This window comes from Pseudonaja textilis, chromosome 3, assembly GCF_049901715.1.
Source record: "Pseudonaja textilis isolate UNSWEBS1 chromosome 3, rPseTex1.2, whole genome shotgun sequence".
Lineage (NCBI taxonomy): Eukaryota > Metazoa > Chordata > Lepidosauria > Squamata > Elapidae > Pseudonaja > Pseudonaja textilis.
In genome coordinates this window covers 86,231,010-86,258,313 of record NC_141992.1, presented here as the reverse complement: position 1 = coordinate 86,258,313, position 27,304 = coordinate 86,231,010, and the positions used below count along the sequence as shown (strand labels likewise).

General features: G+C 37.1%; 1 protein-coding gene across 4 annotated transcripts in view; it reads left to right on the top strand.

The window, feature by feature from the left end:
• VAV3 (vav guanine nucleotide exchange factor 3) overlaps nucleotides 1–27,304 on the top strand; it is a 181,062-nt gene that overhangs the window by 130,942 nt on the left and 22,816 nt on the right. For all 4 annotated transcript variants that reach the window (XM_087930284.1, XM_087930281.1, XM_026700429.2 and 1 more), the window contains 4 exons: nucleotides 160–205; nucleotides 15,618–15,754; nucleotides 20,636–20,701; nucleotides 26,676–26,710. In XM_087930284.1, coding sequence (XP_087786410.1) covers nucleotides 160–205; nucleotides 15,618–15,754; nucleotides 20,636–20,701; nucleotides 26,676–26,710 — 284 coding nt within the window. The remainder of the gene's footprint in view (nucleotides 1–159; nucleotides 206–15,617; nucleotides 15,755–20,635; nucleotides 20,702–26,675; nucleotides 26,711–27,304) is intronic.

Below are 27,304 nucleotides of genomic sequence, written 5' to 3'. Positions count from 1 at the left end.
AGATAATCTCAGGTCGGCATAAGACTAGAAGATTTGGGTGTGTGTATGGAAACACCAATGTGAAATAATGGTGCGCTAATTGAATAGAATTTACATGAAAAGAGGAACTATTTCTATTTTAGAAGGTAATCTCTAACTGGCATGTCTTTAATTACACAGAAACGACTGAATGGACTTCGAAAGAGTTCCAGGCATATGGACTCAGGTTTGTTTGAGTTTTCTTTTCCTGATACATTTGTTTTAATTTGCTAATAAAAGCTGATGAGACTGGAATTGATTTGTCATATTAGTGCCCTGTTTTTTGACTTACTTCCGACTCAAGGACCTTCTATACACGTTTTCATAAGCAGACTGCTGAGATGTAATTTGCTTTGGGTTCTAACCTCATGCATGTTCCAGACCTGACACAATAACAAAATAGAGTATGGCGACATTTAAATATTTCTTTTTTACAACGTTATAGTAATGTTTTTATCTGTCTGGAGTAACAGGCTGCATGTAACTCTCTGATTGTCAGAATAGGTTTTTTTTTAGCTTTCTGATTTTTTTAAAGGGCCAGAAAGGATGCAGTAAGCAGTAGCAGAAGGTAACAATTTACCCCACCCAAATCTTTCCTTCCCCCTAAAGCTGGAAGGTGTTTCCCACTGGAGCAAAAATAAAATCACTTTATGCTATATGCTGTATACTGGGTTTGCCCCATAAATCTCCGCAAACTAGATTGTTCCTGCCAAAGCTATTAAGGTTTCACCAGCCATGTCCTCTGTATCCTAATGCAGTGAAAACAAAGTACTGAATGTTATAGCCCAGCCTTGAGGTTGTTTAGATAAAACTGGGATTCTTATCAGCCTATGTCTAATGACCTATGGCTAGTACAATGATTTTTCTTCTTCTGTGGCATTTCTGCAGGGACTTGGGTCAGTATTTCCAATTTCTTCCTTGCAACCTGTTAAATTGAGAAGTTCAGGCAATGAATATGGTCCCCTAATTCTACACTGAGAATTTGATTGATCAGTTTAGTATTATTACAATTGCTATGCTGCAGCACTAGAAATTTTTGACATAGAGGCATTTCGGCAATTAGAGCACTCTTTGTTTGACTGATACTTTTTAATCTTGCTGAGTTCTATAGTTTAGATTCATATAAGCCACGAGGCTTCTAATTACAGCCCTGTGTTTTCAGTGGTTCAGTCATATGACTAATTAAACTCAAAATACATCTTGTTGCTTTATTGTTCTTTTTAAAATGTGCTCTTAAACTAGGGTTACATTCTTAGAGCTTCTGGACTATTGGTTAACTCTTGCCCCACTTTTAAATAGAGAAACCAGTTAATCTTACAAACTGTATGTGTTCTTAGTTATTGCTGTTTCACCCTGGAGGCTGAAGATAATAAGAATCTTGAGGTGTGACTCCCCAAGCAAAATTCAGTTTAATCACTGCTTAATACTAAATAATTCCTTATAGCTTATAAACACCTATTTTGAATGCAGTTACCAGGAGTGTGTTTATATACACTGATTTTATGTCTCCTGAGAAAGATTTTATTTTATTTGTTTCATTTAGTAAATTCATAGCTTATTTTTCAATCAAATTGTCCCATAGTGCAAATACAGTGAACTATAATAAAATCAAACAGTAACAAACTAAAAACTAAATAGAGAATCAGGTAAAATATCCTGAAAAAGCCTCTGAAAAGATAACTACTGTATATTTGCAAAACATAAATAAGCACAACAGAGTCTAACATCCATATCTTAAATGTTGGCATTCTGGTTCTTCTGAAATCATCTTCAAGGAAGGAGTGGATTAAAAGGCAGAAAATGTAGAGGGATTGAAAGAGTAATCCTACATATTTTAGTACATAATTGATCCCATACGGAGAAGACCAAGATCAGAATGGTTTTAGACATGGTTGGGCTTTTACACATGTTTTACTTTTGATATGAGGAGCAACAACAATCAAAAACAAAAATGGCCATGAATTTGGTCCAAATAGCTGTCTCCATTTTGTAGTTACAGCTGTTGGGTATCCTGGTGCTTCCACATGCATTGGTTTTCAGTCCCATCAGCCCCAGCAGGTAGGGCCAATGAATGGAATTGTAATTAAAAAAAATCACCTGAATTTGGGTTTTCTTGGCAAAGCAGTATGGGAAGAGTTGGGATTGGTGTGTGGCAGGGGATGATGTCTTTCTTCTGCTCATAAATGATAGAAATGTGGAGTCTTTGGTGCTATCTGAGGTTTCGTACACACGTACATTCATGCACACACACTCATCTACACTTACGTCCTCAACTAGGCTGGCAGGCAAAGATGACTCAGAGAGTGGGTGGGCTTTTATCCCCAAAGTCCTTGCTTTGTTCTGGTTGGTTGGGCTTGGGGAGGGGCTTCCCATGTGCTCAGGCCCACTTTCCAATTCAGGTGACATTTTTTTCTTTTTTTTTTTGCTTAACAACTTAGTTCCTTCTTAACTACCGTGTTTTTTGCACCATAAGATACACCTAGCTTTTGGGGAAGAAAACAAGAAAAAAGAATCTGCCTTACAGTAAACAGCCTAGTCAGCTTCAGCGCAGCTTGATTTAGCATGAGCAGCTGATAGGTGGTTGGATCAGCCTCCCAGAATATTGCCAATCAGCTGTTCCAGGCTGCGGGGATTGCCATCACTGCCAATAGCCACCTCTGCGTCCCCCATTTTCGGCCTTTGTGCGTCTTGTTTTCAGCCCATTCCAGGCAGTGGGGATCACCACCTATCGCTACCGATTGCTGAAGCTGAGCAGGCTGTTTGCTGCAAGGAGGCAAATTGCTGGGAGGCAGAGGCTGAAGGGTGAAGGCCCACAGGTAGGCGGGGCTTTGGTAACATTCGTTCTATCAGATACACAGGCATTTCCACCCACTTTTTTTTGGGGGGGGGGAGTGTGTCTTATAGTGTGAAAAATATCGTACTTTCCCTGACAGAGCCTTTCCTGACTTTTGTCCATCCTGCTTATGTGCCTGCTTCATCTTTAGGTGTGGAGGCCTAGTCTCACATTAATTCCTTATTTTGCATATTATTTACTGCTTGATTATTGATCTGGTATTAATCATGATGGTAATCTCAGTTTAGATAGTTGTTGATTGCTGGGGAGGAGGTGTTCTGGTCATTTTGTTTCCATTTTAGAATTTTAATTGTGTCTTTTGAATGATGTGTAAATGTTGTTTACCTCTGTGAGCCTGTTGATGGCTAATTTGTCTGAGTGCCAAGCTTCCAGGAATTCCTAGCATTTTTGGACTTAGCTTGGTCTAGGACACTCACAATTTCCAAATTGAAACTATGGTTATATCTGTCCATATGTAAATATAAATAGAGAGCACATCCCACTCCCTTCTAGCACTTAAGAAGTTACTTAGTTCAATAATGAAAGCTCTGCAAGTAAACAACCAACATTAGAGAGACCAACGACTCCACAGTTCAACCCTAAACTACAAATAATCTCTTCTATTGATGTCTTCTCAGGGATTCTAGTTTCATATCTTTTTAAAAAGTAGTGTTGAACTTGGTTGAGTAACATGCACTACTTGCCTTTCATCTAAATCAACATTCTTCAAACAAATATTTTTCAGATATTTGAATCATATTTCCTATCAACCTTTTGTACTATACCTGGCAGATTGGGGAAGCTTGGGCTGGATAAATAAAAGCATGCATATATTTTTTTTCTTTAATTCTATTAAAAGAAAAAAATCATGTGCTTTACAGTAATTATTCAGGTGGTTTTTTTTCTTAGCTCCATTTTATAAATTCTTTTTCACAATTTAATTGCAAGGGGTTTCAGTCCATGACAAGTTATGAGTTGTTAAATGCTTCTAAATGTAGCAACCTGAGAATATTTGCATTTAATTTTGAAACAGGATTTCAGTCTAGAATCAATTACTTGGAAAAAATCTTCTCTCTGCGAGAAAAAAAAGAGATTGATATTATATTCCTACTATTTTGGGCTTGTTTGCATGTGAGTAGCCTCCTACCTGTTTTTTTAATGTCAAATATGGAATATTTTGGAAGAAATAAGGCTTCTTCATTGTTTTTTCACACTCTAATTTTTTGCTGTAAATTAATGAATGAAACAGCATTTTGGAAAAGTTTCCAGTGCCATTTCAAACTTTTATGTCAGGGAGAATGAATCTTTTGTGTGCCTAATTGGATAGAATAATAGGAATCATTGGTCTAATTTTCCATCTCTTTGCATGTAACTAAAAGCATTCCATTTTTAGGAACACTGTACTGGTTCAAGTTGGTTGTGCAAACCAACAAAACACAAATGTTCTCCAGATTCCAATATCATGAGAAGAGAGTTTTAATTGATTTAAAAGGTTCCGTCTTAGGCCCAGTACTCTTCAATATCTTCATTAATGACGTAGATGAGGGAATAGAAGGGGAACTTACCAAATTTGCAGATGATACTAAGCTGGCAGGAATAGCTAACATCCAAGAAGATGGATCTTGACAGACTAGAACACTGAGTCATATCTAACAAAATGAAATTCAATGTAGAGAAAAGTAAAGTCCTATACTTAGGCAAGAAAAACCAAAAGTACACATATAGACTGGGTGAAACCAGGCTCAATAGCAGTAACTGTGAGAGGGATCTTGGAGTCTTAGTGGACAACCAGCTAAATAGGAGCCAGCAATGTGCAGCAGCAGCCAGAAAAGCTAATGCAATCCTAAGTTGTATTAACAGAGGGATACAATCAAGATAAGCCTTACTAAGACCACACCTAGAGTACTGCATCCAGTTTTGTTCACCGCATTACAAAAAAGATGTTGAGACTCTAGAAAAAGTACAGAGAAGAGCAACCAGGATGATTAGGGGACTGGAGGCTAAAACATATGAAGAACGGTTACAGGAACTGGGCTTGGATAGTCTAGTAAAGAGAAGGACCAGGGGAGACATGGTAGCAGTCTTCCAATATTTGAGGGCTGCCACAGAGAGGAGGGGATCAAGCTATTTTCTAAAGCGCCTGGATGGAAACTGAACAAGGAGAGATTTAACCTGGAAATAAGGCAAAACTTTCTGACAGTGAGAACAATCAACCAGTGGAACAGCTTGCCCTTGGAAGTTGTGGGAGCGCCATCAGTTGAGACTTTCAAGAAGAGATTGGATTGCCATCTGTCAGAAATGATGTAGGGTTTCCCACTTGGGCAGGAGGTTGGACTAGATGACCTACAAGGTCCTTTCCAACTCTGATTATCTGTTATCTGTTAATTTGGCATATCACCGAAATGTTGTTGAATGATACAAGAGATCACATTTTGGTATTGCTTCTTCTAGAGGGATTCACTATCTACTGTTGGAATTGGGCAGAAAAAGAAGTTATCAGATTGCTTTTAATCAAATTAATCTATTTGGTTCTTGGGGTTTTTGTCTCCACATTATTTGATTCTATTGCATCTAAAACATTTCCCTGTTCTAAGCACATTATTCTTTAATCAAGTTCTATACAGTTTGGAAATCATTAGTCTAAATTATGTTTTACTTGATTCTCTGATGTTCAAAAAGTATTAATATTTCTTTACTGAATTTCTCCTGTTGGATACAACAGAATTCTGGCCACACAGATTCCATGCCAATAATTATTCATGATGTAAACATGTCTTTATTCCAAAAGATGTTATTATAGTTGACATGATTCTTGGTTTTAATCTTTCAATGTCTCCATTGCATTTTTTAAATGAAAGTTACAAGAAGTGCTGAACCAAATCAGATCCACCTTACTTCCCATCATTAGATTGAGCCTTTAGGTTAGAAGTTATATTTTGTGTGCCCAGTGATTGTAGCTGGATAATTGGATGACTCAGCAGTTGTTAATGAGCTCTGTTGTTTTCTCATCTGATGTGCTGATTTTCCATCAAAGTACTTGTTTAATGCTTGTAAGTATCACATGAACTATAGTCTTTATGCCAGCTTCAGAGCCTCTGCCCAGACAAATACATTAAACTTTTAGTTGAAGACAAGAACCAGCATGCCTTATCCCTGCAAATAACTTTTGGAAAAGCTATTTATTACTAGATGTTTAGCCTTCAAGGTTTTTTTTTTTTAGTTTTAGTTCAGTAGTACACATGAGATGGTAGAAAGATCCAGATGTTTCAAAGATCCCCAGAATTGTAAGAGGGCTATCTTAAACTTTTATCACTTTGCATGTTAAAAACTATCAGCGCATATTAAACAAGTTGTAGGAGTGTCATATCCACTGTTATCAAAGTCTCCCTTGATCTGAAACTGAGAGTGAACAACACTTGATAGAGGGAAAATGAAAGAAGGAACAGTTGTGAAAATCAACTTCTTGTTTAGATGTGGATGAATCTTGTAGTAGTGTAGATTTGCTTTGCTCTAAGACACTTACGTTCTGGTTTGGCTTTCTGTAAATCCCTGTTAATAGAACTTTTTGACATATAGATTGATGGCCTAAGGTTCCTGAGGTTCAAGGCTAGCAAAAATCCTTCTGGGTCATCTTAAAACAACAATCAGTGCTTTCTGTTCTCTTAACGTTGCTCTGCCCTTCTCAAAATAATTTGCAGTTTTTCTAGTATTATATCTTTTTCTGAAAACAGTCAGACATTCTGTAAATATAAGATTAGATAACCCTTTAAAACCGATGTTTTGTTCTTATTGCTGCCTCTATGATAAAGAATGGCACAGATAGTTTTTCATAACCCCATTCCCCATACATCTTAAACTTCAAAAGATCCTGAGCTGTCTTTGACACAGAAGGACGATGAAATCTTTTTCAATCATTACTTGAGAGGTGGAGAATACAGTGGAAATGGATATCTCACTTGTACAAATCTTTATGAAATGCTGACCTTAAGATCTGGGCTCTGTCTTAAATAACAGAATGCTTTAAAAAGCAACTAAAGATATCTTAAGCTAAATTCGGTTTGACCTTCTACATTTCATAAGAGCCAAAGAGGTGAATTTTTAAAATTTCAATTCAATTTTAAATCTCATTTTGAAATCCAAAAATGGCACATTCAGTTCTGCGATATAAAAATTGTGCATGTGCAGGGTGTCTCAAGTTCTTTTCGTACAAAAGTGTGGCAATTGTTAATTAGTAGACTCAGAACCTTAATTAAGATATAAATCAATGAAGAATCATGATGTTTTGATGATTTACTAAATTTTAATTTAAATAAATGAAGGAATCTTCCTCTAAAATTTAGCTCATTTATTGAATTCATTAATAATTTAGCAGTTACATCAGTGTCCAAAACTTAAATAAGTTTTAAAATATATAAGGTTATATAATATCTCTTATTGCTAGAAGATGTTGTATATTTGTTGAAACCTGTATAGTTTCCTAGATGGCTGGAGTTCAAATTGTATATTAACTTAATATATAGCATGCAACTGTGTGTGATCATTTTTCAGAATAGCTCATGCAAAGCTTTGAAGCAAACTTTCACTAATACACTGATGATGACACCCAATTCCTCATTGATTATTATGGGACCATTCCATATCCTGTAGAGCTGTAAGAATTTCATACTGGGCTGGATGAGATGAATCAAATTAAGTCCATATTATCTATGGTTGCACTTAATAAGAAAAAAAAAAAAAAGCTTAGGAATTTGGCTGCATCTACTAAGTCTGGAAGACTTTGTGACCCTAAGACCGTGATGGTGAACCTATGGCACACGTGCCGGAAGTGGCTCTGCATGCCAGAATGCGACAAGTCACCCGGAAGAGCCCCACTGCACATGCGTTCACACCGCCCGCCCGCTGATTGTTAGGTATCTACACATGCACACATGCGCAGGGTGCATGGGTGTGTGGGAGATGTGCACACATGGCAGAGATGCACGGTGTGCATGGGGAGACACGGGGATCACGCGTGCATGCACAGAGGCTCATGGCGCACGGGAGTTCACACACCCATGTGCAGTGATGTGCGGTGCATGGGGGTTCATGCACGCATGTGCAGAGGGGGTGTGGGGTGCATGCATTGCCTTCTGGGTGTTGGCACAGGAGCCCAAAAAGGTTAGCCACCACTGCCCTAAGAAGATCAGGTTTTTAAATGAAGACTTTACTGTCCTTCACTGTTTCTGAATTTTTAGACAGCTGCAAAGGAAGCATTTCCACAATTTCTTTATTTCACCAGTGATGATTTTTCCTAAAGCAGATGTGGTCACAGGTATCTATGTTATGGTTAAATCATATGAAGCCAATTGCAATATTACCATATATTGCCCTTGAAAAGCATCTGGAAAATTAGTGCAAACTAAAGCATTTGGGCTGCTTGCTATTATTCTGTATGGAAATCAGATACCAGTAACAAAAGTTGACCCATTTGTTTTTCTGGGTCAGTTTAAAGATTTAACTTTAAAAACTTTATACCAAGAAGGGGAAATCTCCAGATTCCAGGTGGAATATCTCTTTGGGAAGTTTTTTGTTTGGGTCGGCTGTTTCATTCTCTCAAGGCTCACTCTTTCCTTTCTCATTAGTACTTGTTGTGACCCTGTTTAATTATTAAGAAAGGTCTTTCTTGCAATCTCTCTTGTTCAATATGCCATAATCATTTCAGCTATCTGAAATGGCTATCTGAGGGACAGTCTCTCTGGCTGTGAAATTGACCTTGTTGATCACAGAGGGCCATGAGTCAAATATATCTATTCAACTTGGCCGTTGAAACTGTTTTCAGTATTTAGAATGGTTCTATTGATTTTTTTTTGTGTGTGTGTGTGTGTATTAATTATATAGCTTTGAGATATGTCTGGGCTATTCAAATAGGATGCTAATATGGAAAAAAAAGATAACCTTGTAATTCACATAGGAAAAAAAAAGTAGGGACTCGGAGATATAGTGCTGACTAAAACAGTGAAAGATAACAGCTATCACTTCCATAGGTACTTTGTACAACTTCAGCTTGTGTGATGTAATTATATTTCAATTATACTTGTTTGATTAACTTTCAACTTAGAACATTGTATTTAATAGGTATTTCTCCACAAACATTAAAAATATTGGCCAATTCACACTACTCTTCATAGATGGCTATTGTTTAACAGTATGAACAGAGTAGTATATTCCTTACTTTCATGGAGGTTGAGGCTCCAAGTTTGGCTTTTGATGATATACATGATTATGTTAGTAGGCCATAGTCCTTTCTGAAACAGAGCAATACCTTTGACAGCTTCACTGGGTTAGTAGTGGATGGAATTCAATTTCTGCAAGAACTTTGAATATAGACTGATAGAACATTTTCCCCTGTGACCTGCACTTGATAATGCTTGATGGTTGAGAAGGTTCAGCTTTGAGTTTGAAGCCCTAGCATTGTTTAAAATCTGTAAACGATTTAGACCCAACGTAATGTATTTTGTAATATTCATATAGTTTTATATTATTGGGGACATAACCTTCATTTTTTTTACTTTATATTAAATTTGGTTTTGCGTGGCTTCTGTTATGCGAATCACTTTGTGTGCAGTTTTATAAAAAAGCAACAAATAGAAATTATATAGAAAACTCTGCATCCGTTATAATTCATAGGGCAGACTAAAGTCTGAAATGTATCGTTGATAAATAGACTTGGTTTATGATTGTATGTCAAATACAAATGAAAACTAAACTTTTATAGATTATTATGGTTGGTTGCACAGACAGCAGATGTTTAGACAGGATTTTTGTAGATCTATCAAGTCCTTTCCTGGGATAGGTAGATATTGTTTGACGGTGTTAAAGGTATTGTCGCAGAATGTGAAGTATTCCAAGGTTTTTTGCGGTTGACTGATGGTGATTTTGTCAATGCCAATGGTGTTCAAGTGCTTGTCAAGTGATACTTGTTTGAATTCTGAAGTCTCAGAGCACTTTAGCATTTTCATTTTCTGTTACTTTATCATCTTTTGTAGTCTTACCAGTTGTTGCTCACAAGCAAATAGTTTTTCTTGTAGATATTGATGGTTGCACTTTTGCTTCTATTTTGTCATGCAGCTAGCAGCTAACTAGGTGGCCCACTGTTTCTTCAGCTTCTTTCAGACAACATTTCCTGTCTGTCTCTAGCGTCTCAATTCTGGTTTTGTGTGTATTTGTTCTTAAGACTTGGTCTTGTGCAACCAGAATTAGCCCCTCTACCTCTCACTTCAACTTTCCTGCTCTTAACCATTGCCAGATCCTGTTATTTGCTTTGCCTGCTAGTTTTTTTAATGTCCTTATTACATGTGTAATATTTGTACAATTAGATTCACAATCAAAGACTTGTGAAAACTTAATCATTTAAGTTCTTACCAAGGACCCAAGAAGTATTAAGATAGTGGGTATCTAAGGAATTGGAACTAAGTAGATCCAAACTGAGTATTATTATTATTTTGTAAAATTAGGGTGTTCGGGTGCACTAAATTCAAAATTTCCAAATATCAAGGGAGTCCCTTGGGTATTGCTCCAAGGACTCTAATCACAATTGGTGTAACAGCAGGGTTCTTAGGAAAGAAATGGGAAAATGCAGAAACATAGTGCTGAAGGCAATGCAGATTCCATTGGAGTCAAAAGGATTTTTGATTGCTATATTTGAAATGCACATCAGGAACTTCTTCTTGATTTTCAATACTGGCAAAGATCCCATGATCTTGATATTGAGAGACTGTCAGTAGTGGTGCTGTTCAGTACAATCAGATATGATAAACTACTCCCTTTCCCTGGAATATCCAATCTGTTTGAAATTCAGTGCGGGCGCTCATATTTGCATGCATGCAGCTCTCCTTCCTGTTTGCATAACCAGCAGCGGTTTCATTTCTTCAGGGCAAATCTATTAAGGAAAATCCTCTAGAGACTTTTCAAGGGATTATTCCCTTTAAATGCAGATGACAGGAGCTGATAAGGCACAAGAAAGCAAATTTTCCTCTTTAACAGTTTTATTAACACCAGCAACAGAAACAAAAATAGCTAGAAAACATTGCAAATGGAATAAGTGGTGCGATTTAAAGCATGCTTAGAAAATAGCATTGCTCTATAAAAATGATTTGGTTTTGTTTCCTTTCCATCTCTGTGAAAATAGATGCCTTATGATCAGAATGCCACTTCCAAGACTATAGGCATTACCAGGCTGTTTTACAGCAAGAAAGATGGAATCTAACTTGCTTTTGACATCTATGCGGTTATGCTTAATTTAACTTTAACTTTTTGGTCAAATCTACAAGTTCTAATGGGTTAAATGATAAAGTATTTTTCATAGACTAGGAGAACTTGATTAATGACTTGCCAATGGCGGTAGGTCTGGGGCCCTGATGGCAAACCTATGGCATGCATGCTGGAAGTGGCATGAAGAGCCATCTCTGCCAGAATGTGAGCCGGCGCCCCAGATCAGGTCCACTGCACATGCACACGTGCCTCGCGCCAGCCAGCTAATTGTCAGGTATCTGCCATGCGTGTGCAGGGGTGGGGCACACATGGGAGATGCGCATGCATGCGCAGAGGTGTGGGGTTCGTGGGGGCTCACACACATGTGTATGGGGTCATGCGATGATGAAAAGGTTAGCCATCACTGGTCTGGGTTTATTATATATATTCCATTTTTAAGATATTTGCTTAAGTTATAGTATTGAAGGACCACCAATAAAGGAGACGTGCTACTAGAGGAGGCCCCATTAACCAGGGAATTCTGGTGGTGGGGTCCAGGAGAGGAGATTTCTCTGAAATTGTGCCTGCCCTTTAGAATATCTTACCTTCCTCCCCCCTGGAGTGAGGTTAGCTCCCACCATTCTTACCTTCTGTAAGAGCTTAAAGATTCCAGCAGAGGGGTTTCACATTGGAGGTGGTTGATAAATTAACAACCGATCCCACCCTCCCTTCTCATCAAAACGCCTCTCCCCTCATCTTTTTAGCTGGGTTGTTTTTGTAGTATTGTCTTTATATTATAAACAATACAGTTTTATCTTTTAATATTGTAAGCTGCCCAGAGTTACCTTCTGGCAAAACGGACAGCTAATAAATTTTTCAAATAAATAAATAAACATTACTACAAAAATTAAATTAGAGGTTTGCTACAAAAATTACATTAGAGGTGAGGAATGTTTCCTCACATTCGGCGGTGCTTTATTTATTTTTTTCCAAATTAGCTTTCAAATTTATATAGCCTCCTGTCTCTCAAAACAAGTAACTCTGGGCGGAGTACAACAGTTCATACACAAAATCTCTGAAAACATAGGAATCTATCATGTCACCAAGAAAACTAGACTTGGTACAGAATTATGGAATGCAAACATATTATTCAGCTCAATTTCTTAACGAATATTAGAGTTTTCTTCCTGTTCCATGTACATTATATTTTTTCACTGTGTAGTCCTTGGAATGGCCAGGATTAATAAGAATATTTATAATGTTACTTAACTTTAGCGGTCTCTTTACTTTTAAACAAATTGTCAAAAGTTGTAAAGCTGCTAAATGAAAAGTTATAGTGCCTTAGACATTAATTAGATGACTCATTCAGTCTGATTTCTAAAGCTCAAGCTTCAACCCTTTAGATTTAAGATAAAAAATGGCTCCAACCATTTTCAGTAATGCTGAAGTGCACATTCATGGAAACATTAAATAAACATTTGCTCTTAAGTTCCATGTTATCTATGTAATAGTAATGAGCTAGAATATTTCAGTGTTGATGGATAAAAGATTATCTATTAAGTATTGCTGTGTCATAGATGCACCTGCAAAAATGTTACTCCCTCACAATGAGTGAGGTTTGAACCAGATTTTTGAATTGTGATATTCTTAGCAATGTCACTTTTTCCTGCTTCTACCCATGGTTCCATTATTTTTTAATCCATATTCTTCAAATTAATAATAAATAATTCAGTATTTAAACGCCTTTTTAATTAGTCTTTAGCTACATTGCTGGTCTAAATAGATATATGCTAAACTTGCCAAAAGTGTTTAAGTGAGTATAGCATCTTGATTTTCAGTGCTGTGATTCAAAAGAGATCTAAAAGAGAGAGAGAGAGATTTGCAGAGGTAGATTTCTTACGGTGTATTCCTGCATTGAAGTTTTATATACAGTTTCAAATATGTATAAAATGATCATGGGGACACAGGAGAAAAAAAGATACATGTATATCTTGGATGAAGTTTTCCCTAGTTTAAACTTGTAATCGAAAGGCCTCTGAAACCATAGCAAATGGATGAAATCTGTGACTTTACTGCTACTAGCTTTGTAGGTCCAAACACAACTCCATCCTACAATCATATTGATTTAGATAAATTTATTTGGGCCCCACACAGTACCTTCAAAGACCTTTATGGCTTGGAGCTGAGTTATTTATGAGAATATCTCTCCCCTGTGGTATCTACCATCCCATGAGATTTAGTAGGAGAGGCATGCTTTGCGTAATGTATTTTCTGTCTGACACCATCCCCCTTGCATCCCTCTGGGTTCAACTGTGTTGTGTTCAACTGTGGGTAATGTATTTTCTCTCAGAAAGAGGCATTGCTCCTTTTTCTTCAATATAGCTGAGCAGTGGAGGAACACCCTGAAACAGCTTGGTGAGACTTGATGAACCAAGCAGCAATACCTCAGCTTAAGCATGCCTGAAAAATGAAAATACCTCTGCTAGATGGTTGCATCTGTTAAAAAAAAGGCCAGTTAATAAATAAGCATCTGGAAACTAGCCCAGATTTTTTGTTTTAGACAAATACACAGAATAATTCAAGTAGTTTGCCCAAAGGTCAAAAGAATTACTGGGCTGTTTATTTTCTGATGAGTTGGTAAGTCAAAAACAAACATCTAAAAGCACAACTTTTCATTAAAAAAAAAAGAGAGAGCAACTCAGATGCCACCACTCTAACACACTTATTTTTCAGGTAGTGTGATGGGCATCACAGATGCTTTTGACCATCAGAATTGTTCATAATGTACAATGAAAGCAATTACTGTGAAAATCCAATAACACCAAGGAAAAACTGGCATTTTCTTTTCAAGCAATTGTATCAGAAACGTGGCATAGTTTGTGACTAAACATATTTTCTTTTCAGATGTGAGTAAAATAAATGTGTTTTCTCATATCAGGATCTAAAAGCATTTATTATTTCCCCTCCTTTTGCCCTAAAATTAGATAGTCTTGAGATACATCTGTCACAAAGCCACAGATGTGCCCAATCTCAAAAGGCATGGGCAGTTACATTGCTGAAAATGGCTACCTGTACCTCCTCTGTTGTTGAAGGCCAATACAGGAAGATTCCCCACCTGGATAGCCAATGTCCTGTGACTCTGGTCACACAGAAACAACAGAGCAAGTGCTTTATCAGTGCCTATACTGCAGAGACAATTGTATTAGCCTCCTCTCACCATTATTGCATAAAGATTCAGGACACGCAGGACAATTTTCTACCTCCTTGCTGCTTTCAGGCACTAATTTGGTTATAACCTACTGGTACCATGTCACCAGATTCTGTGCAGCAGTGCTTTCATATCCATCAGATGATGATATGTGCCATAAACTAATCTTAATGAGCATCCAGCTCATCATAGTGTTCTATAGTGTGATAGATTTAGTCTGCCACGTCCTAACCTTTATGCTAACACGCATCTAATTCTTCTACCCCTCCTTATTTTAGACTTTTGTTTTTATATATACCTTTTGTTTTGTGTCTTTTAGGTTTGTATTACTGTTATTGTTTTTAGAGTCTGCTGTATTCTCTATGCTTAATGACTGGGCCCTGCCCTGCTTACGCTGGTCTTTGATCATCATAAAGATTTGATTTGACTGCCTCCTTCAAGACAAAAGATTGATTCCTTTTCATTTAAAATTATATCGGCTGCTGTTTTATGAGCTCGGCAACAGCCTCAAGAAAAGTGTTTCCTTTAAAGCAAATCGAAGAAGTGCAAAGGGTGCTTGTATGAAAGCACATCCCTAGGCTTTTTAAACATCTTTGACTGAGTCTCTGGTTGGAAGTGATGGGTAGTCCTCGACTTACAACAGTTCATTTAGTGATGTTTAAAGTTACAATGGCACTGGAAAAAAGTGACTTATGACAATTTTTCACACTTACGACCATCGCAGCATTCTGCGTGGTCGCATGATCAAAATTCAGGCGCACAACAACCGTTTCATATTTATGATGGCTGCAGTGTGCCGGAGTCACATGACCCCCTTTTGCAACCTTCTGACAAGGAAAGTCAGTGGGGAGGCCAGAGTCATTTAATGACCTTGCTACTAACTTAACAACTACAGTGATTCACTTAACAGCTGTATCAAAAAAGGTCCTAAAATGGGGCAAAGTTTACTTAACAACTGTTTTGCTTAGCAACAGAAATTTTGGGCTCAATTGTGATTGTAAGTTGATGACTACCTGTACTTAAATTTTTATTAATTTTTCCCTTCATATTTATGAGCAGAACCCTCATTTCCTATTTCAGTAATTGCTCTCAATTTTCATTTGTACGCTATTGAGTGAAAGTATGCAATCGAGTTATTTGAATTGAAAGTATGCAAGGGAGAACATAAGTTTCAAAAAAAGTCCATCAGACTGGTGAATTTATTTGAGGAAGAATGTCCATTCAAGAAACAATAGCAGTGATTAAAAAAAGGGGGAGTTTGTATGAGATAATACATTGCTTTAACTTTTTATCACATGTAGATTGCTAGTTTTTCTTCCTTCTCAAAAGGTTTACCCAAAATGCAAGTGATTAGAAACTATACTGGGATTCCGCAGCCAGTTCCACCAGATGGTCCTCCATTACTCATCCAGATTGGTGACATCATTGAACTCATCAAAGGAGATGCACACAGCTTATTTTGGCAGGTACAACACCATTTTATTAGCTCAATTTGCCTTTCTTAATCTAGCGTTTTCTCGCTGCATTATTCTTTATGTGTTTACATTTTAATTTTCAGTAGTCTTTTTTTTTTTCAAACCAAATACATATTCTATGGCATTTCTATATATATTATATGTATACATTGTAAATAAATACATCTTAATTGCTCCAGTGCTTTAGAACACAGTGTTTTTGGTTCAGTAGCATTGCAAACAGATCTTTGGAAAGTCAGCTGAAGGTAGAGTGGGATCTTCAAATTTATCTCTCTTTAAAAAAAATACGTTTTAAAAGATTATAATTAAACCGCCACTCCTTTAACCTCAAACTATTGACCTCACCCCATTCCTAAGAGGTCTGTAAGGGGCGTTCATAAGTCCACCATCGTGCTCCCCGCCCCTGTCCTATTGTCCCCATTTATTTGTACCTATTTCCTGTATTCTTACTCATGTTTATACTTATACCTATTATCTTGTAAGCAATTGACAAATCAAATAAATAAAAAAATAAATAGTAAAAACTAATACAAACTGAAAGAAAAAAAAAAAACAGAAAGGAACGGCAAAAGGTGCAAAGGAAAAAAAAAGAGGAAAGAATAAAGATGTATTGCTCCTGTCATGAAGTTTGGGGAAATGAGGCTTCCAAAGGATTGCGATAATGGGATGCCAACTAGGAGCCAGGCTTGGTAAGGAGGCCTGGCATTGCCAGTAACTGTCTTGTATAGTTGGGTACGCCTGTCAGTAGCTGGAGAAAAAGAATGAAGTAGGTGTAGCAGATCATGTGGAGTGCAGGGCCCTGGGGACAATTGGGGCTTTGCGGTATGGTGATGGCCTGGTGGGTGGAGGAGGGGAAGTGAGACTTGAGGTGGCATTTCTGAACAGCAACAGTAGCCCTGAGGATGAGGTAGAGGCCTAAGAGTGCTGGCTGCCTGCTGGGACTGCTAAAGGTCCTGGACCTCTATTTTAGCCCTAGTGCTGCTGCCCCCCACGGGTGCCATTGTGCAGTGAAGCTAAAAGGGCATATATTGGGGGGTAGAGTTGTGGTGCCTCTGAAGTCATAAGCACTGCTGCGCTGGGTAGTGGCTGAAGTTTCCAGGGCTGCAGCTCTTTGTGTCATGCTGCTGCACCAGGCTGGAATGTGGCTGAGGCTTCTAGAAAGCTGCAGCTTTGCCTGTCCTGCAGCACCCCCACCCAACTTGCATACAGCCAGTGCCAGGCATCCCAGAAACACCCGTCTCCCCCAAGCACCCCCACACTCTTTACTTGGGACTCCATTCACTTAATGACCTGTGATTCTCACTTAACAACTGCAACAGGGAGTGGCAGAATTTCAACGGCTGAGCAAAGTAGTCACATGACATCTCATGTAATGTTTGCTTCCTTCAGTGACTGAGATTCCAGTTCAGTTGTGATTGTAAGTCAAGGACAACCTGTAATGATCTTTACATGTGTCATTCTTAGGCTTTGCTTTCTATTCTCTACATTTAACCAAAATATTAAATCAAATGTAGATCTACTGCTTTCAAGTCTGTACAGTATGCTCCTCTTGATTAATGAAAATGATACTAAACTGACTTAATTAACAATTCTAAATAAGTTTACCTCAGTGTTAAATTTCACTAAATGCAATAGATCTTGGCATACTAATAAATTTGTATTGGAGAGTAGAAAAATCACAAGGAAGAGCAGAAGCAAAGACTTGGATCCAGATTTATCTAGAGTGCTGTAAATACTTTTCATTACTCATAAAATTCTTATTATTTTCTGATTATAGAAGATACTCTTACAAAGAATATGTGTACTTTTCTGAAGTTCCAAATCTGCATTAAAAAGGCAGTGTATAGAGTATTATGCAATATTAAAGAGAACTTGCAAAATTAGAATTGTATCAAAATTTATGCTAAACAGCTTGGTATCTCGGGGATTTATCCCTAGGGTTAAAAACACACCATTTAACTTTGTATAAGTTCAAAAGAAAAACAACAACATATATCTGTGCTAAAAGTCAGACTATACTTCAAAGGCCCAGTATTTTAATTGTTCTCTGAGTTCTGAAAGTTGTTTTAAAATTCAGTTTAAAGCACAAACTTCTACATTCCTCTCTTTTAAAAAATAAAATAAAATCAATTTTCAAAATAATGTTTCTGCTTGTTTGAAATGCCCAGTATTGGTAAAACCAGTAGCTACCAATTAGAACCAAGACATGATAATGGAGGATAGATTTGAACTAGTCTTAATGGACACGCACACTATTTTTACATAGAGGGACACACATAGTTCATATGTATGTTGGGTAATTGACAGCAATGTCCTGGGAAACATTCATGGAGGAACTGGATCCTTGTGGGTTGCCTGTGAGAGTTGAAACATTGTGTTATGGCAGTTCCACTCTTTTCTAAGGGCATGAGTCTACTTTGGGGAAGAAAAATAGGGCAGTGGGCACTCCTATAGGGAATCCTGAGCCTCTTCTTTTTTCTATCAGTTGAGCAAATAATTATGAAACGAGGTATCGAATTTGCTGATAGTACTCAGTTATATGGGGCATGTGATGAAAGTCCTGCCCTGATGTCTGGAAGCTGTCAGAGTTAGATGGGAAAGAACAGCCTCAAAATCACCCCAAGCAAGATGGAGTGGCGCTTAACTCAGACGCTTACTAATTCTGGGATTTTTTCCAACTTTGTATCTGGGTGGGGTTCTATTCTTCCTGAAAGAGCAGGCCTGGAGCTGCTTCTGGATTAATAGTGTCATAGTCAGAATGATCTTTGTCAAGCTTTGGCTGGACTGTCAAGCTCAGTCGTTCATGCTCTTTTTGCCTCCTATATGGATTACTCAAATTAATTGTCCTTAAAGATCACTTTTTGCAAAAGGTAGCTACTAATGTGCTCACTGGACAGACTTGTTATTGCCATTTGACATCACTGCTGCACAATCTGGTTAACTCTTGAGTGCAAAGTCCTAGTTATCATTTATAAAGCAAAACATGGCTTAGGACTTGGGTGTCTTTGACATTGCCTATCTTGGATTTTATCCTGAAAACACAATCTGTGGGCAATTCAGTGTACTGGAGGATTTTTCAATGTACTTTTCTGGTGTGTGGCTTCTTGTTCATATGTGAATTTTCCTTTATTGAGAAGGAAAATTCTCCAGGATTTGGTCTGTTTGTAATATTTTTCTGTCTAATTTTGCTTGTGGGAGGGGACAGGAAGTTGTCTTAAATTCAGAGATACCTGTTCTGGTTAATTCAGTAAGCAACACTGTATATTCTACCCATGTTAGACTGCATTAACCAAGAAAGACACACTGAGTTTTTTTCCAAGCGGTTTCCTTTATTGTTTCTCATCTGTAGACAGAAATCTTGCCAAACTAAAGCAAATTACACGCACCATTAAAGATTTACTCTGATAACTTTTAGGGAGGAGCTGTCTTGTTCCTCTTCCTCTCAACCAAACTATCTAAACCTTGCTGTCTTTTCATCTTCTGGAATAAAGCCCCTCCTCCTGAGAATTCAGATTACATTCCACCATAGCCCATTCTACATGGTGCAATCCATCATAGTGCTGAATCAATTGAAGTTTCTGGAATAGAAGAATACAAAGAGTGCATTGTATTAGTCCATCTGGACATTCCTAGTATGCCATGATCTTGAGCTCATTTTATTTCAGGAAGGTATGAAGTTGACAAATTACCATAACTGATAAAACAGACTCCTGGATATTGTTTCGATGGAAACCCCAAGAGAGATACTATCTTTTGCTTCAAGGAGCAACTTTTCTTAAGCAATATCTAACCTCTGCTTTAGAGACAGGAAAGCATCATCTAAAAATGTGCTTCCTATTTCAAGATTTCCAGGCAATCATCCAGTATAAAAAGCCACCGAGAAGATAGGAAGAATTACAAAGAAATTGTACTCTTGCTTCATCTCTAAAGAGTGATTGTCCAGATAATTTCAACCCTGTAGTTTATTTATAGTATAAGCCAGCTTGGAAGGAAGGAAGAAAATAATTCTCATAATGAAAAACCATCACTGGTTTAATTTCTTTATGCAATTGCAAAAGGATGGAAATTGGCCTATACAGCAATTGTCCATTTCTGGGGAATCTAAAGCAGACATCCTATAATCTCTTTTAAATAGGGGACATGTTTTGTTTTCCCCAGAGAGGATTGTTACTTTTTAAACTAAGTTACCTTTAATTATCTCCCAGCTGAAACTTGTGACTCAGATTGAGTAAAAATCAAGAGAACTAATGATGAAATTTATCACTCCAAGTAATCTATCTGCATGCTCTGGCATCACATTCTGAAATTGATCCAGTCACTAATGATAACAAGAGAAGCCAATGCAATCATTGTTACAAATAGGCTGCTAATCTTTGAAAGTCCAAGACATCCGGGAATACAACAGGCTTGCAGTATCTTTCCCTGCTCAAGGATCTTCTAAGCTTGATGTTATTGCTTGTAGGATTTCCATATCAGCAATGCTTCTTCCACTGAGTCTACAAATGGGTGACCATATATAGTGTTAGAAGCATCAAGGAGCAGAAGTTTCATTTTGAGAGCTACAAGTGGACACCTACCCAGGTGGCATGGATTGGACATAAACTGATTTATTCATCCTTAACCAGATATTACTCAAAAATAGACATAAAGTAGATGTCAAACCAATGTAAATTTCATAATTTTATCCCTACAGTAAGAAGCCTCAACCTTCAGAGTTTCTATATTAGCTATTAGTCATTCTAATCTAAGCAGGTATTGAACATGAATGAATTATTCAGCAACATTTGGCAAATCATAATGTGCAAGTTTAAATTGCTCTGAATATAGATGGCATTTGTATGTATTTATTTTTTTTCTGTTGTCTCTCTGTAGGGTAGAAATTTAATGACCCAGGAGCTTGGTTTCTTTCCAAGTGATGCAGTAAAACCTTGCCCATGTGTAAGTAGCACTATATAATTATGTTTGTCAGAATGATTGCTTTTACAAAAAGGTCTACAGCTAATTTGCCTGCTTCTTACTAAGTTTTTTAAAATTAATTTTTCATGTTGCAATAACATATACTTTGTGTGGTGGTGTTGGGGGAGATTGCATGCAGTCTTAATTTTATTTAAAGAGACAATTTTGTGTTGTGGGTTACTAGATTTCAAAGTAAAAGTTTGAAGGAAATCAGCTTAAAATGGGTTTATCTGGTGAGGATTTAACTAGCAAATCTGTTCAATTTTCAAACACATATACACACACAGCCAGTTTGGTGTAGTGGCATCAGGTTAGAAACCAAGACATTGGGAGTTCTAGTCTTGCCTTTGGCCCAAAGCTAGCTGGGTGACTTTGGGCCAGTCACTTTCTCTCAGGCCTAGGAAGAAGGCAGTGGCAAACTACTTGTGGAAACCTAACCCCCCCAAAATGCAAGGATTTGTGCAGGCAGTCTTCAAGGACTGAAGACACTTGAATGGAAGAATACACAGAGAGAGAGAGAGAGAGAGAGAGAGAGAGAGAGAGAGACAGACACACACAGAGAGACAGAGACCGAGAGTTAGAGTGGTTACTGACCACTCATTCAGTAACCACTCATTGAGTGAGTGGTTACCAACTATTCATTCAGTGACTGTATGAAATTGTGAAGGTGTTGAATGCATGGTACTTACAACTGATCCTTAAAGTTCCAATTATAACAACACTCCCGTGATTGTGAACTTGGCGTTTGACAACCAATGACTCTCACTGGTAGAGAGTTTGGGCCAGTCACTTTCTCTCAGGCCTAGGAAGAAGGCAGTGGCAATGACTCTCAGTAGAGCCTGGAAGTATGCAACTCTAGCTGTTTTCCAGTCTTGTACCATCCTATCTGGTCACATCCAAAGGTGATCACTATATTTCTTCATCCTTCTCCTGCAACTTTCACAGGGGTATCAAACATATGACTCAACCCCTGTCAGTGTCTCTGTCACTAAGCATTATGGTGCATCTCAGATGGAATTTTTCTTTCAGACTAGAATCAAATCTCCTAATGTCCAGCTATGGTTCCATTCAGTCTCTTATTCATTGATTGTCTCCATGCTTTCCATTTCACTGCAATCTCTCTGTCATCCTTATTTAGACATTATTTTCATAGTTACCCCTACCAATCTTTTCTTCCTAACTCCTTTTTTCAGTTACCACAAATAATTCACTCTTCCCCATTGTACAATTCTGCTGCAACATACACTAACTAAAATTAATACTGGCTAAATTAATTAACTCCATATTTAATTCAGGTGTAATTATACATTGAGGTACAGAGATATTAGTGAAATTATTCTATTTTTTCAAGGAAGAAGTTTAGTTCTAAAATTGCAAGAATTCAAATATGAATAAACATCAGAAGCGTGGTGTTACTAAAAAGATAAATTGATGTTTTACCACTGTTCCCTTACAAGTGGCAAGCATTGCCATTCCATTTTGACAAATGATAACATTTGGAAGATTCTGAAACATCCATCACATCTTCAAGGCACCATCACTGTTACTATTATTATTAAGTAACAACGCTTATATCTAATCCATAGAGCAGTGCCCAGAAACAGCACAAAATACATACATCAGAAGGCACAAACAATAAATATTAAATGAAAAATGGATGAGAGCCTAGAATATCTACAGCATGGTGCGTTCTGAGATAAAACTGATAGACATTTTTCTGTCAGTGGTTTGATATATGTGGCAGCAAGACATTTTCATATTGTATGAAAGTGGCTCATATTTACTCGCTTTTGTTCTGTTTTTTATTGTTGTTAATAAGCATATGAAGTCTGTTATTGTTCATTTTCACACAAGGCTTTTGCTGGTAGACGAATCCTGAGGTAAAAATGATTTCATATATTATAGTTCAGGAGCTTGTCCTGTGGCCTGATCAAAATATTTTTATTTATTATTTTATTGATTGATTTTTTTTACATTTTTGAATTGTCCATTTCTCTCTTTATATATATTACAACTATACCACTATACCACTATTCCTGAGGTAACATGACTGGAGGAGGAATTCTGGGAGTTGAAGTTCACAAATCTTAAAGCTGTCAAGTTTGAAGACCCCTGCACTATACCTTCCATAATCCTTAACAAGGGCATGAATAAGATCAATTGGGATTATGAGTTTTAGCCATAACAATTGGTGCCTGATGGGAGACCTGTGGGGTGGAGGGCAGGTGGCAAGACAAAGAGGAATCATGGAGGCTGGAAGTGAAGACTCTTTCTTTTCAGTCCCAACACCTCTCATTCTATAACAGCTCGTTCTGTTGCATTCCCAAGAAGCCTTAGAGTTAGGCCTTGTATCCTGTTCAAATGCTTAGGTCTCTGAGTAATCCATTCATTTCCTCTTGGCCCCATTGAAGCACTTCTCAGGAGCCATACAGAAAAGACTTATTGAGCATATGTAACTCTCACACCATGCCTAGAGCTTTTCAGATGTAGGTGTCACCACATTCTTGGTGGGAAACTGCTAGATAGCAGCAACAATATGCAAAAAATATTAGCTCTTTGCTCTCATCTAATGATCATGCAGCCCTGCTGAAAGCCCTATTTGTGCATGTTTTCTTTATTTCAATTCTATGATGGAAACTAACCCTACAGATCTCCTTGAACAGGACTGGGGCTGTGACCCATGGATTGGTCAGCTTGATGAAACCCCTTTCTAGGTTTTTGTCTATATATTTGCACATTTCTTACATTTCGCAGGGCATCATGGTGTACATTTTGGGCTTTGGTAATTTTGCCCCAGGGATGATTTCTATGGTGCAGTCTTTTCATGGTGGGGAGGTAGGATGTCACACTCAGTCTCACTGAATACTTCAGCGAGGTCCTGATATTCTCTTGGGATCTGTCTGGCCCCTGGGGTTTTGTCAGAGGTGGCTGCCAGTTGCTCTGGTAAACTCTCAGAGGGGGTTTCCTGCATTAGCGGTACTTCTATTCGATGGTGAGGAAGAGGTTGTGGTCCCTTTGCTATCCTCAATCTGTGGCTGCCCCCCCTGCCCCCAGATGGTCGGGCCCCAGTTGTCTAGCCAGGAAAGTCCCAGTATGACTGCATCTGTCATTTGGGAGCCACTATGAATCAAATTGTCTCCCAGTGCTCCGCTAGCTCTAGTCTCACTGGTTCGGTTAAGTGAGTGGCATAGGCTCCTCCCAGCAGGGAGCCACCTACTTTTTCAATGCACTAGTTTACAGATTCCAAAACTTTTCAGTGGGATTGCCTGTAATTCCTTTTACTTTCCACTTGGAATTTATTTATGTTCAGAATTGGGCTATGATGTAGAAACCCAGAGATATTAAGATCACTCTTATGAAGTTGAGCAAATCTTCAGCATGCTATAGCTGTCCATGTGAGGCAGAAATGATTTTATCCACACTGATTATATACTTCTGTGTAGGTTTTGCAGTTGTTGGATGACTTGCTTACAGGTTAAGGATGTGCAAAGTGTTTTGGATTTGAACCATCCCATTTTGAGTGCAAAACCTGTCTTTCAAGTGTGAATTGGATTACTCTTGAGTATTTGGAGAAGTGTCTCAAATTCAAGGTGTGAGGTGTGAAATTCTTGTTTCAAGGTTCAGGGCTCAGAACAGCTGTTTCACAACTGGAACATTTTCCCCTTTTTTCTTGTAAGGTAGAAATTCAGTTAAAATTAAGTTAAAATTTTTTTTTGAACATCTTTAGATACAAGCATTTTGTAATAAGAAAGGGAAATAGGCTAAAAATATACTCTGGAAATAGAGCTAGCTGATAGAGGCATTAAATCTTCTCTCCTAGCAGGAAAAAGAATGGCTGAAACTGAAAATATGAATATTTATATTATATAGATAGCAATAAATAACTGCAATAATAAGATATTTCCCAATAAATTTTCCCGGTTAAAACTAGCATTGCAGAGCTGGGAAAGGGGGACATTTGACAATACAAATTTGGGTATAGCTACGATGTCAGTTTATCATTACCCATAGGATTTTTTAATCAGTCAAATAAAAACAAATCTCAAATAGATATTTTGGGATTGTTATGTCTAGAAGGCATTACAGGTAGTCCTTGACTTACTACCACAATTGAGCTCAAAATTTATGTTGCTAAATTGGATGTTGTTAAGTGAGTTTTGTCCCATTTTACAACCTTTCATGCCATAGTTGTTAAGTTAGTAACTTGATTGTTACGTGAATCTGGCTTCCTCATTGACTTTCCTTGTCAGAAGGTCACAAAATGTGATTACATAACCCCGGGACACTGCAACCATCGTAAATATGAATCAGTTGCCAACATACCAATTTTGATCATGTGATCCTGGGGATACTGCAATGATCGTGTGAAAAATGGTCATAAGTCACTGTTTTCAGTGCTGTTGCAACTTTGAACAGTCACTAAATGAATGGTTATAAGTTGAGGATTACCTGTATCTGGTAGAGTTATCATTAAATAGTTCTGTTTTTCAAGCACCTGTGAATTGGGAAAGATAAAAGTTTGGTCAGTCAGTCAGGTTTGTTTTGGTTACTGATAAGAAAAACAATTATCTAGGGGAAAATAGTCACTTTTAACTATCCATATGGCTTAGAAGTCAACTAAATAAAACAACGTATAAAATTATATAAGAATATACATAAAATTGTTTTCATTAAAGAATTTTGGCTATAAAATTCTGGCCAAATAAGGCATTATACAATTTAATATAAAATAGTTAAATTATTGTCTGGAATAATAGAATAATAAAATTATCATCATAAAGTATAGAACCATATAAACTAAAATCCCTGGAAAAATTGCAATTAATATATAGTATATCTTGAAAAATGCAGTGATGTTGCATGAAAAGATAAATGTTTAAAAATAAGAGGATAATCGAAGCAATAATAAAATATTGATTTGTTCAATGAAATAATAATACACAATGTAATTGTTTAATAACTAGCCTTGATAGGGCCCAAATGTGCTTAATTGTACTTTTTTTAGTTCATCTCTTTGAAATGTAAAATCTAGTTGATGAACTTCTTATGCACATACAGTAAATATTTAGATTGAAAATAGGCATTAAAAAAGGTATATGACTGCTTTTGAAAACAGCAGCAATATTTTTCTTGCCCTCTTGTTCTCTGTAGATGTGGAAAATATATATTTTATTATTCCTGCTTTGCTTGATTCTGTCTGTAACACTATAGAATGAAAAATCAGTATATCTGAAAAGAAAATAGTAGACAGGTGATCCTGTATTTGGTGTGTAAACTTAAATTTGCTATAAAATCTTGCTCTTTTGCTTGGATGCTTAATTTACTTTGGTACAAATTTTAGTATATGGGCATTTGGTGGTGAATTTAATTTAAATCTAAGTAAGAAAACTTCTATAATAAATCTTTATATTAACTGATGTAGCTAGAATTGCATCATGTCACCTAAACATAATTTTTAAAAACTTGATTGTATAAACTGAAATATTGAGCAACAGTGCCACAAATAATGCAAAGTTGAAATGTATTTGAATATAAGTAGATCAGGTTGGGAGTTGGTTTGTTGGTTTGACTCCAAGCTTGGCAATTTGGTTGCAAACATTTCATCACCATTTGAGGAGACATTATCAGCGCGCTTTGAATTGTGCTCCTCTGACAGAGCAGTGGTCTTTAAACATCTTTTTATGTGATGCAAATGAGAGTGGATGTTGTTTGTTTAGCTACTTCTGAGTCATGGTCTGACTTTGGACCATTTGATTGGCTGCCAAGCTCTGAGCGCAGACCAACAGCCCATAATGCAGAGTATCTAATTTAATCATTTTCTGACAATGGGTAAAAATCATTGAGATGTACATTTATTCTTTTACATATTTAATGGTATTTTATTGTATTGATTTTTTTGCAATTCATTTTATTACATTCAATTGTATTTGTTTTAATATGTTTATCGTTATTTTAGGTCCCTAAACCAGTAGACTATTCTTCTCAGCCATGGTAGGTAGCTATAAATTGTTATGTTTTTATTTTGGGCAGAGCTAGGAATTCAAATAAATAGCTTGAGAGAAAAATGATATTAATAGAAATCTAATTTGTTGTGGTTTAACCTTTCTGATCTTCTATGGAATGCATCTAGTTGTAATATAAGCAAAAATAATTGAGTGTATATACTGCATAACTGTATTTTTGCATGGATAAATCTGGTTTGCAACCAATTTTGTATCTCTGGGAAATGATATAAGAAGCTCTGGCTACTCCTTCAAAGCCTACCAACTTTGCATTTGAATGAGTTTTCACCCAGTCATGATCTCTATCCTCCCAAATTCAAGTCTAGCAATTCCAGCCATTCCCTTATCCTGAAGAATAGTCCTTTCATAGCGATGTCCTTGATACCAGTTTCTAATTGAGGAGTGCAAGAAACAATCACATACCGTTGGACCCGTACATACAATTTACATTATTTTCCTAAGAAACTGTATCCCCTTGAATTGCCTGATTTTTTTTTGAGAGCTTCAACAGGGCTGACCACAGTGATGAGAATAAAATATGGATACGTGATGCATGCCAGCACATAATGTAATATTTTGTCAA